General features: G+C 36.1%; 1 protein-coding gene across 1 annotated transcript in view; it reads right to left on the bottom strand.

Annotated features, from left to right (window-relative positions):
• The window catches only part of LOC135087023 (uncharacterized), a 65,670-nt gene extending 58,666 nt beyond the window's left edge, over positions 1–7,004 (bottom strand). Inside the window, exon 1 of the mRNA XM_063981874.1 lies at positions 6,233–7,004. Coding sequence (XP_063837944.1) covers positions 6,233–6,512 — 280 coding nt within the window. The 5' untranslated portion in view covers positions 6,513–7,004. The remainder of the gene's footprint in view (positions 1–6,232) is intronic.
• Between the last annotated feature and the right edge of the window lie 6,050 nt (positions 7,005–13,054).

The following is a 13,054-nucleotide window of genomic DNA, read 5'->3' as shown; positions in this document are numbered from 1 at the left end:
AGGTGTTGGAAACAATAACACCCTTAAGGGTTATTTCATTAATTAATTCCAGAAGCTCTATTATTACCATTTACTAAAACATCAAGTTTTGTTGTAGTTACTACGAGTATACTTAGTTTACCCATGCTACCTGAGCTTTTTCTGCGTTTCAAACATAAGGGAAAATGTAGGGATTGGGAATGCGGAAAATGTGATACCCTGGCCGACTAGTTAAACAGCTGAGTCCTCCTTGGCTAGCTTAGTAAGTTGCGAGCTAAATTTGTCTCTAAGTACAGGGCGACACAGAAAGAAATTCACTTTTGAAAATTCAAGGAAACGAAAACTGTACAATTTTATAGAACTGTAACTATTGCAATTTAAAGAAAATTTTATGCAATTTTTTTTTACTTTCTTTTTTAAAAGATAATGCTAAAAAACCAGGCCCGGCGGAAAAGAAATGTATCTTAGATTTTAAGTATTTATATGTGACAAAATATTCAGCAGGGGGCATAACCAAAATCTTTTTCTAAGGCCCAGAACACACGGAAACGCAACTGCAACGAAACCCTTTTGAAATTATTGATTGCAACCACGCTGCAACCACAATCATTTCGGTTTTCTTTGAGAACAGACGTCTGCAAAATGAGTTCTTCGAGAGCGAGAGTAGCTTGATAGTGTGGTATTAAAAACAGTCGCCGTCTGGCTAAGTTAGTGAACGGACGTTTGTTTGTCATTGCGCTAATTTCAGTGTTTCCCAAACTGTAAATCAAAATGTTCAACTGTGCAAGCTGCGGTACCAAACACACTGACGGAGCAGTCTGTAGTACTTGCAAGCAACACTACGACTTTCAGTGCTCAGGAGTCACCGAAGCAGGTTACCGAAAGCTAGGTGACCGTAAGAATGCATGGCGTTGCCCTAAGTGCAAGTCCAATCAATCGCCGTCTCCAGCTGCAACACCTTCACACTCAAGTCAATTGGATAAGGTCCAGGAACAACTCAACAAAATCATGACTCAGCTGGCTCCTCTGGCATCGTTAGTAGAAGACGTCAAGTTGATAAAATGTGAGCTGGGGGAACTTAAGGAATCACTTGGGATGGCACACTATTTCACCGACCAAATGCAGACCATAGAAGCCAAAATAAAGGTGTTAAATAGATCTTCAGATGAAATTCCAGTCCTACGCGCTGAAAGGACATCATCCATTTTGGTCCAAATACAAAAGTGCCGGCCAAAAAATAAGAGTGGAGTAGTGGAGCTACGGCTTTGGTGCCATAGTAACAAATGCTAAGGCAGACGTATTCTGTCAGAATACAGCACTTTTTTTGTTGGCCGGCACTTTTGATTTTGGACCAAAAATATATGAAACGTGGATGATGTCCTTACCCGACTTAATCAAGAAATACAGGACAGAGACCAGTGGGCGAGAGCAAATAACGTGGAAGTCCGTGGTATTCCCCTACGAAAAAATGAAAATATGTACGAAATTATTCAACAGATCGGAAGATTGTGTGAATTCCCGTGTAATAAAGAATCCATTCACTACATTGCACGCATACCTACTAGAGCAACAAACTCTGAAAAACCGATCATTGTGGCATTCAACAGTCTGTATTTAAAAGAGGAATTCGTAGCTTTGGCACGAAAGTGTAATGAACTAACACTATCGAAATTGGGATTCACCACCTCTGGAAAGTTCTATGTCAATGACCATCTCACGTCATACAATAAAATACTGCTAAGCAAAGCTAAAAAGTTGGCTAAGGAAAAAAACTTCCAGTATATCTGGGTAAAACATTGCAAAATAATGGCCAGGAAGTCGGACACATCACCAATTTTTCAAATAAAATCCGAAAAGGATTTGTCAAAAATATAATTATTTATTATTGCACTTTAAAATTGAAAATATTTATCTACAACTTAATTTTATTCAAAATGTTTATTTACAACTAGACTTTTCTGCAAGCAGTTTGAGAACCACATCCATAACCGGAACTTATTCAAAACCAGTTTATCGCACGAACACTGTCGGAGTCGTCAGCCGGTTAAGACACGTAAGTTTGCACTTATCCGCCTAACTTTCGGCCGCTTCCGCGGCGACTTTCGGGTCATTATTGAGTGCGCGCGCACTGCTTGTGGGCGATATTTGCCTACGGAACGTCGCAACTATGACTGCGTAGCGTCTTTTGCTTTGCTTACGATGTTTTGCATTTGTACCTTATTTTTAAATTATTACAATTTACATCGGCAGTTATTATTAGCGATTTGCTTTATTTGCTATGCATTTGAGTGGGTCAGTTACAATTATGTAATTCGTAACTGTGATTATATTGTGGATAATTCGGAATTTATATTTATTTTGTTTGTATATGGCTTTTATGCTTTTAGCTTTAGAGATGGCAAACCTTAGTGTATATTATCAGAATGCTCGAGGGCTACGCACAAAAACGCATACATTTAAACGTAATTTACACTTGAATCAATATCACGTCGTTTCATTGACCCAGACTTGGTTGATAGATAGTATTAATGATAGCTAACTTTTTGACGATAGATACCTTGTTTATCGGCGTGATAGAAATTACCTACGTACCCAGGAAAAGTATGGTGGGGGTGTACTGTTGGCCGTTCGTCGTGATATAATGGCCGTTGGACGTCCGGAGTGGTCATCCTCAGCAGAAGATATATGGCTTACCGTTACTTAAAGACATAATAAAAATACCACTAAAATACATTTTTGTACTCTTTACTTATGTAAAGAAAACAATGGTTTTAACTTTAACACGCAGCTAGATAATTTCGCGGAAAACCTGTCTTCTATTGTGAACTCATGTCCTAACGATGTTTTTGTTATAATGGGAGACTTTAACTTAAGTAATATTGACTGGCACAGTGACGGAGATAACCTCCAGCCTACTGGTATTCTAGGGGAAGCGCAGACATATTTTTTGATACACTGGCCGAATGTAATTTAAACCAATTTAATTTGTGCCGCAATGCCAACTATAGATTACTAGATTTAGTCCTGAGTAACTCGTAATTTATCTGTGTGCGCGTGTGACGACCCGTTGGTCCCTGAAGATACACACCATAAATCTCTCGTTATTGAATTGAGTTTTGGTGGTATTGAGTGTATCAAAACAAAAACTAGGCGCAAATACCTCTATCGATTAGCGGATTATGGGAAAATTAACTCGTCTTTAGATGAAATCAACTGGGAAGACTGTTTAAACGGCACATCATTAGAGAATGCTGTACATTATTTTTATAATATCTTATATGATCTAAGAGATAGACATATACCACATAAACTAGTTTCCCCGTCTAAGTTTCCAGTGTGGTACAACTCAGCACTAAAAAAGGTTCTCAAAGAGAAATATAAATATCATAAAAAAAAACGCACATATGGAAACATTTCGGACTACGATACATTCTCCTTACTACGTAAGAGAGCCAAAGCACTAGAGGAAGATTGTTACATAGCGTATTTGAAGACCTCAGAAGAGTCCATTATTGAAAACCCTAAGATGTTTTGGTCCTTCATCAAATCAAATAAGTAGGGCGCTAATTCACTGCCGGCTAATTTGGAATATGAAGGTCAATCAAGTGACTGGAGAAGAGATTTGTGAGCTTTTCGCTTCTTACTTTAAATCCACCTTCCTTCCACCCTCTAGCAATATTGCACCAAAACCGTCGAGTAGTTTTTGTTTCTATAAGGAACATACAGACGGACAGACAGACAGACAGACAGACAAAAATTTTACTGATTGCATTTTTGGCATCAGTATCGATCACTAATCACCCCCTGATAGTTATTTTGAAAATATATTTCATGTACAGAATTGACCTCTCTTGGTAAAACCTCAATAATCATCTATCCTTGATAAAATTATAATTATAACAAGTTTTTACTATCAGAAAATTCTCCTGTAGTACAAAAATAAATTATTCTTACATAATTTAAGAGATCGTCGATAATTTAGTATACCTTCATTAGCGAGTAATTAAGATAAATTGAATCAGTCTTTACTATCATCAAATATTTTTTAAATCACATAAATTCATTATAAAAACAAACTATTCTAAAATTATTAGTATACCTTAACTAAAAAACTGTAATGACTACAACCAGTCTTCATTATTATCAAAGAAAAAACTTAATCTTTGTTATGATGTGTTTAACACGCTTAAAATTAAAATATGTCAAAATTATCATCGGAATCATTTTCTTTTGTTATTTTTAATACATATTTCTTTTTTCAACCGAATCATAATTTTGTTCGTATCGAGAAATTGTATCACTATTCAAATCGTCAAAAAATGAAACCGATGGTGTGCTATTCTTTTCCAAATAATTAATGTCAATTCGGTTTTCGTCAAGAATTTGCAGTGATTGTTTTAATTTCCCTGAAGTTGAAGGTACTGGATTTTGTTTTTTTAATGTATTTGGTTTCAGAATATACTGATCACAAGCTTTGAACCGTTTTATTTCAAGAATTCTGGGTTTCTTTGTAGTCAATGATTTTTTTTTTGGGAGTGTATAAATGATCTGTTTCTGGTTTTTGACGACTATTTTTTGTTGCTGTCCCAAAATTTGGTTTTGACCATCACCTAATTCGTAAAAACCTAGATGCATCCCATGTGGGAATTCAATTGCATCATCTACACATTCTGGTTCGATACAAGAAAGAGAACGCAGTGCTAACCGACGTTTAGATTTTTTTGACCATATGACTTGATGAACTTTAAACGTACCGCTGAAGGGTTTCAGTTCAGTTGGAATGAGCCAGTCTTTTTCGATAATTTCGTAATCCTCAACAATATGCACGTTAACCCCTTTAACGTATTTTTTAAAACATTCCGCCAATGATTCTATGTCCGTTATATCGTCACCATATAAAACTCTATCATCGGCAGTTCTTTTCAGTACTCCGCCAATCCCGTCAGGAGCACCTTTACCGTGACCACATTCATAATAATGCCACATGGATGTCCGTAAGGTCTGTGCAGTAAGAAACTAACTGACTGATAATGTAAAATATCTTTTTATTTCGGTATTGTCCTGTTGGCGAGTCTGACACAATAATAAGTTTATTACAATGAGGAACAACGGTTTCAATTTCCCGTAGAATTGGCACCAAGTGAGCCCAAACAGCAGCAGCGTCATGACGTAATGACGCACTTATAGTGCAAAGACCTTGATTTTTAAGTGATCCATCTGCTGATTTATAGTAAATCATACATGTGTGCAGTGTTAATTGATTTCGGTTTGCTCCAAAATGGATGGATTGTATTTCTGAGTGATACTTGCCATTGTAGTTTTCGCCAAAATCTATGTGGATTCGTAAGTAGATTCTGTTTTAAAATGTTCAAAGTAATGTATTGATTTTTTATATTTGCACAGTGTTTAAGGAAGGAATTAATTTCTGTTTCGAATTTTTCAATCAATTCTTTGGGCTTGACTTCATGTTTGACTTTTTTAATAATGTTAGTTTTTTGTTCAACTTTATCTTTCATATAAGTTTTTGTGTCTTATTCCCAAGCACAATACACAACTTTTTTAGAGTTGCTAAACTCCAAATAGTTTAAACACTTATTTTTACAGCCTGTGCATTGTCTCAATAAGCATTTAACACTAACTTGGCTACAGCATAAGGTCTGCGTAACATCAGTTGTTGAGTTTTCTTTAATCAGTTTATGTTTCTTTAATGAGTTCACAAGTAATTCCATGTTATAATGAATTTTACAAGCGCAGGTATTTCGTGAACTTGCGTCAGGCTTGATAACCCAAAATGGTCTTAGATTCGCAAATGTTGTGTAGCTTATTGGATTGTTACCTTCCTTTAAATACTTTTTGTGTAAGTTTTTAATAGAATCAGTTAAATATCTTTTCTGCATTTTTAAACGGTGTTTGGTAATGCAGTCTTTTTTTCCAGGTAATAGTCTACTGTTGTCATCATCTTCATAGAAATTTTTTACCAACTTTTGTAATCTTTTATCGAGTTTTAGAAACAACATGGGTCGGACTTTTTTAACTTTTGAGGTGACTAAGACTGTTTTTTTTGGGTTATCGCAACTTAGCTGTAACTGTTTTCTATAACATTCCTTATCTTTGGTTAATTTAAGATTTTTTTTACGTAATGAGATTATTTCTTTCGCTATTTTTATTGGATACCGTTTAAATTTCGTTTGTAAGGATACATCAGATTTTGTTGAAATATCAGATTGTGGACTACTAGAACAAGAAGAATTACCTGCTGAATCAATGCTGCTAGCACAAGGTGTTGTCAAAAGTGAATAAGAGCTTTTGCTTGGACTTCTTATTACTATACGACGAGGACGTAAAACATATATACCAGCATTAACATCTTCTTCTTCTGGCTCAACCCTCACCGCATGTTGAACATTGATAGTAGGTGGATCTTGTTCGATGTCATTGTCTCTTTCTGGTTCAACCCTCAACGTATGTTGAACATTGACAGTAGGTGGAGCTTGTTGGGTGTCATTATCTCCGTCTGATTCATCCCTCACCATATTATGTTGAACACTGCTAGTATGTGGAGCTTGCTCGAAGTCATTGTCTCCTCGGCCTCCTGAAGAATTTTCTGTGAATTTTTCCTTTTTTCGATCATAATACCTTTTAAAATTGATACGATTTTCTTTTTAGCGCTTTCTGCGATATCTGGATGTCATTTGTGCGAGGGGTACAATTCTCCCTTCCTCCTTTAGCCGTGCATACCTTCGCTTATCTTTATCTTTAAGTTGCGCATACTGGACTGGGTCACTTTTAATCCTTTTTTTCCTTTCTCGCTCTGCTAATTTCTTTTTCTCCAAACGCTCTGCTCTTGTTTGTTTCCTTTGATACGGCGCCATACTAAAACAATTTTATAAAGCAAATTTAATTTTGTTGCACAAACATAAAAAAATACAAGATAAACTAAATGCTATACCTATAACAATGTTTATACTGAACGTTTCAGTTAGAGAAAAAAATGCTTTGCTAATGATAACTCCATTAATTAATACAATAATGTAATAAATACATACATAAGATCTATAAGTACCTATAAAATGTATAATATTCACTTAATGATACAGAAATAATTACCTATACTTAATTCTTATACTTAGCAGTAAGTATATTTATATACACCGTGTTACTTTGCGTCGAACCTTGGACCAGGCATATGGCTAAGCAATGCAATCGTACAGGAGGGTACAAGGAAGAGGGGCAGCCACATTAGGTAACACAGAGTCGGTTAGGAGAGTGCCAGGAAGAGGTGCAGCAACCGCAGTTAAGGAACGGCTGGGACGAACAAGAATAAGCGAATCCAACTCGTGAGCCTTGACAGGGATACGCTGGTTAAGGCGACCCTTTACAAGGCTTGGGAGCCTACGGGTGACGAGCTATTGGACGTGGAGAGGGTCATTAATTATACACATATTTTCTACTTTGCCGAACATTTGCACGAGCACGGTTTGTCCAAAACATATGAATTTGGTCTTATTTAATGCAGGATCAAATGCCCTTCAACCGTCAGGAAGACCAGTTTTCGATAGATACCCTATCCTTTACGCGGTATAATAACCGGAAAACCTAAAAAGCGCCCCTTTCGGGGGCCCCCACCACTTAAGCACAACTCCGTCGAAGTGGAAAACCTAGGAGAGTCTTAATGGGCAACCAATGAAGCCATTAAAGCAATAAAATCTTTTGTGGGACTTATTTCCGATTTAAAATCTAATTCTACTGGCCTATGAGAGGTGCGGGGAAGGTGAACTCTCAAAGCGTGTTTCGATAAGTTACGACGCGTTCAATTTGTGCCAGCGTGATTGTGTTTTTACGTGGGACATTTTTGAAGGGCTGTTTAAAATACTTATAGCATAAGTTAAATAATATGTTTCGACGCATTTGGAAGTCTTATTTAATATATTTTATTTAATATATTTTAAAACTGTATTATTATTTTATAACATGAACACTCCAGATAGTTGCAATAAGTCAATTTATAAGTAGAAATGGAGTCAGGACATACCACCGTGCTTAGATTTTGTGTCTTTGTAATTTTTTTCAGCATATAAAATAACTACCTATCGTCGTGAAGACTTCGCTATCGTGTAAAACGCTGTTTAAACAATATACAGAAAAAATTTTATTGCTCTAGTTACATTCTCCCATCGATTCTCAGCTGCGCCGCGTAAAAAACGTGCTTGGGATATTCACCCATATAAGAATCCAACAACCATGCAGCTGAACATTCGGCAAAAAATGAAAAATAGGTTTCGAGGTACCTAACTCTAACGAAAGCATTTCAAGATTTTGATGTATGTTGATCGAATGTTGTAAGCGTCAAGAAAATCTCCTGAACGATGTAATTCAATAAAGGTAAATTTAAAAATAAATTTCATTTAATTTTCTTTAAATTGTAATAAATAAATTTCTACAAAATTACATAGAATTTTTACTTTGATTTTTCAAAAGAGCATTTCTTTCTGAGCCACCCTGTATAAAAGGCTGACTTTCTTCCGAATGAACTCCACCTGTCACTTGTCAGCCAGTGCTATGTAATGCGGTTTATACAATGAAGTTTTATGCTGAAAAAAATGGCCAAAGTGGTGCGAACAGGGATCAAGGTGAAAACAGATCAGGACATGTCAAAAAATATTTAGTTCTTTAAAACGATTATGAAAGTATCTTAAAATATCAATTTCATGTAGGTACAGTCACGGAATGAAAAGGTTCAGCAGTTTTCAAATTGATTCCTTCAACGAATCGCGAGCACATATTACCTTTTGAAACTATGTTACAGAATGATCTTGAGTTAGAGAAAATAATCTTTAACTGTTCGTCAGTAAAGTTCAAAATTATTCAGATCAAAGTTGTTTGACGATTTATCTTGTCAAGAAGATTTAATAATCCTGATTGATAAACTAAAACCTTCTTGTTGGTTCAAACTGCAATTATTATTTCTATTAAATAAAAAAAAAACTATTGTCAATTGGTCAATGTCATCATTGCATTGCACTGATGGGATAGAAAAATAAACAAGCAAAACCTTATTCGTTAGCAAACGTCATATTTATTTCAATGTTAGCAGCACTTTTTCTTGCACTGTTATGTTGGCAGGTTTGACTCTTACAGTACCTAGTGCAAGCGAAAACCGACACTAAGGTGACGAACCTTTTCATTCCGCGACTGTACATCCTAATGAGAATTTACCAATTATAACGGTAACTTAATTATCATCGATAAGCGTAAAATGATTATTAACACCTATTTTATTCTGTCGCTTGTAACCATAGTACCATTATAATGAAGTTCATTTTAATTATTTTATTATTCATTACGTTGGATAAGTGTTTATGCTGGGAAGACTACGAATATTTAGCAACTGCTTTATTTTATACTGATCAAAACTCTCGGATGCTCCTTGTAACTGGTCCGTTGCTGGAAGCTGCTGAAGTCCTCATCAGACAAGACCTGATTGGCACTGGCTCCCTGGATCCTAATATCCCGCTTAGAATCGTGCCAGTCTATCAAAACGCCGAAGCTGTACCAGCAAGAAAGGACATCCTTATCACTATTAGAAAAAAATATCCTAGTCTCCATGTAGCTAGCATATCCAAGGAGAACTCTACATCAGTACTTGAGAACATGAGAAGAAACTGGAATTCTCTTTTGATGAATAAACTTAAAACTAAGAGGGAACACATTGCAAAAAATCAAAGTAAAATTTCCAAATCTTTAAGTGCCAAGGGTATAATGCAGGCTCCTAAAGACTATGTACCAAATGATCTTTACTATGCTGTTGAGAAGAGATGTGCTAATTGGGCAAGTGGTTGTGATCAGAAATCTCTTTCTATTTTGGATCTGCCGAGCCATGTCTTTAAGCCACCCTATCAGTTTGCACCACATCAAGTAAATTGGTTCCCTTAGTTTTGAATTGTGAAATATACCAACCTAATTCTAAACACATTTTTTAATAATTTTAATAGTTACGAGTAGATATCTTTGTTTAAATGATGTCCCCACTGAAAGCGGTTAGATATAGGTATTTCTAACCGCTTTCAGTGGTAGGTATGAAAATTTCAAGATTAGTAAACCGGCTTATGAAAGCGTAATTGTGAACGACTGGTTTAAAAACATTATTGATCATGCCATCGTAGCATTCCCATTGTTTTCGTTCTTTGCTAAACAATGACAATGAACTTTGTACTGTCCCAGGCTTTGATTTGGTAATCGAGAAATGAATTAAATTACTAATCCAAAAAAGAAAACTTAGCCGTTTAATAAAATTTCAGTAGGAGTGGGTGTAGGTTATTATGTCCCTAGTTTGGAAGTGCAGAATTTTCCAACCACTTCGTAACATCGACGTGGCTTCTGCGGCACCTGGAGCCAAAAGAACTAGCGCTGGTCAGGTATCTGAGCTATATCTGTTTGCAAATGTAGTTCACGAGCCGCTTCGGCAGCTCAGCTCGCTCTTCGGCGACACGTACTCGCTCCGCCTCCGGGTGCGCTCGCCCTGCATCGCACTGTGGCTTGAGAACGCACGATGATCGCCCTGAAACAGATTCTGCATCGGAGGCTGCAGACGCGGTTGCGACTAGTGCGTAGTCTGGCGCAGCAGCTCGAGGGTTAGCCTGAATCGGGCTGAATATCCTCGGCCGTGCTCAAATTTATATTTTGAGATTTCTTTTGAGTCCGAATAACCATTACGCTGGTTAGCAAAAATGAAAGAAAAGGTTTTAGAAGTTTGCATTGATAGTGTTGTGCAATTTATTCTTTTTGTTTCAATTTGTTCTTTATAATTGCGATGTAACTCCTTGTATTTTCTTTGCCTTAAAGTAGCGATTCACATCTTATTTTTCCTACAGTAAGTGCAACGTTAGGAATAAATTAATTTGAATCAAGCATGATGGGGATGGATTGGATACTAATAGATGAAAAATTTTAAATAAAAAACCTTTTATTTATCATTTATTCTACATTCACATTAATAGCCTTTAAAAGAAAACTAGAATTTAAGGACGAAAAAACAATCTTGTCCCTACCCCGGGGTAAGACGAGGTATGTTATTTGGAGTATGATAGATGTTTCTGTAGCCCATTTTTTCACTCAATATGCACGCATAATAGTACGAGAGCCCGAGAGTCTCATAGCAATACGTCTGAAAATCTTTTTTATTAGTAAAGGACAGTGCCAATCCATGTATGGAAGTTGGACCAAGTGCTGCCCAGAATGAAACGGTAGTGCATTTTGTTCCTCAGGCCAATACTAATTTGTAAACCGAAGCGCACTGAAATCTATCCCTGGAGTTAAGAGAAAAAACGATTTTTGTTTTGAATTATTTACATACAAAATATCATCGATGTATACGTACTACGCATAAGATTTCGCAATTGTGGCATTAAATAACACTTGCTATGTTGAACTTAACCATACTGCATCCGTACACCATACTTTAGTACGACTTCGACATTCTTTATAAGCGATCAAGCGCTGTTGCAGTAGTTTGGTTACTTGACAAAAATTAATTATTTCCAAAATGGAGCAAGAAGTTTTAGCTTACAATAACTTCAATAATCGATTGTAATACACCAATAAATTGATTTTTTGCAAGTTTAGAAAACTAAAACTTCTTGCTTCATTTTGGAAATAATGAATTTTTTCAACTTACCAAACAATTAAAACAGCGCTAGATCGTTTATAAAGAATGTCTAAATCGCACTAAAGTAACGTGTACGGATGCATTATGGTTAAGTTCAACATAGCAAGTGTTATTTAATGCCACAATTGCGAAATCTAATGCGTAGTACGTATACATCGATGATATTTTGTATGTAAATAATTCAAAATAAAACTCTTTTTTTCTCTTAACTCCAGGGATAGATTTCAGTGCGCTTCGGTTTACACATTAGTATAGGCCTGAGGAACAAAATGCACTATGGATTGATTCTGGGCAACACTTGGTCCAGACCCTGGCACTATCCTTTGAACGCATTAAATTTTGAGACCGTTTTGAAAATGTTAACAAATTTTACCGATCGGTATCATAGCAATATGTCTGTAAATTGTTGGACATGATAAAATAAGTTGTCCACATGTGCAAAAAATTTATAGTGTAACACCTTCTCTATCAGATAACTTTTCGATACTCATTTAAAAATCGTATTGAGGCATCTTGAATTTTCTGTTACAAACCAATGAATACGTTGCGACCCTGAATTTATTAGATGATAATTAACAAAGAATTTACCCGAAACCGTAACATTGAAGTTGAAGTACTGAAATAAATCGCACAAAAGGAAACTGGGATGAAGTTGAAAAAAAAAACGGTTTTATTCAAAGTTACAAAATATTCTCGTATTCAATCGCTGTCGGATTCGGAATCGTCGTCTTCGAAATCACTCTCGACGTCGCTCGGGAGATCTTCAACGTCCTCTTCTGTAAAATAAACATCGTACATATAATAGACAAGGGAGATTCTTGAATAATCTATGAAGGCTGTAAATTAAAAAAAAAAACATTTAACAGAGGCGTCGGCCAGGCGACTCCGAAACGTTATTTTTGTTTTTGGGAGTATACGAGGTGTGTTCAAAAAGTAAGGTGACTTTTCAAATTTCGCGGGCAACGTACTTTCGATTATCGATTTTTTTGTTTTGTTATTTTGGTACACTCTTCCCGAACATCTGTACCAAGTTTCAAGTGTATAGCATTTTTAGTTTGGTTGTGAGAGGCGTAAAGGTTATAAGTGTTTTGCGTGCTCGGCGATTTTTTGCTATCGAAAAATATGGATCAAAGGATTTGCATTAAATTTTGTGTAAAAAAAAATAAATTTAGTGCTCCAAAACACTTGAAATGTTGACAGTGGCATACGGTGAAACTGTTCTGAGTAAAAAAAAATGTTTCAAACTCTTCCAAGATGGCCGGGAAGATGCCAATGACGAGCCTCGCTCTGGACGCCCAAGCACGTCAACAACTGATGAAAACGATCAAGCAGTGAAGACAATTGTTTTGGAAAATCGTCGAATCACTATCAGAGAAGTTGCTGAGGATATCGGCATATCGCTTGGCTCGT

The sequence above is a fragment of the Ostrinia nubilalis genome, chromosome Z, assembly GCF_963855985.1.
Source record: "Ostrinia nubilalis chromosome Z, ilOstNubi1.1, whole genome shotgun sequence".
Classification (NCBI taxonomy): Eukaryota; Metazoa; Arthropoda; class Insecta; order Lepidoptera; family Crambidae; genus Ostrinia; species Ostrinia nubilalis.
The sequence above is the reverse complement of the archived record's forward strand: the minus strand, read 5'-3'. Positions and strand labels throughout refer to the sequence as shown.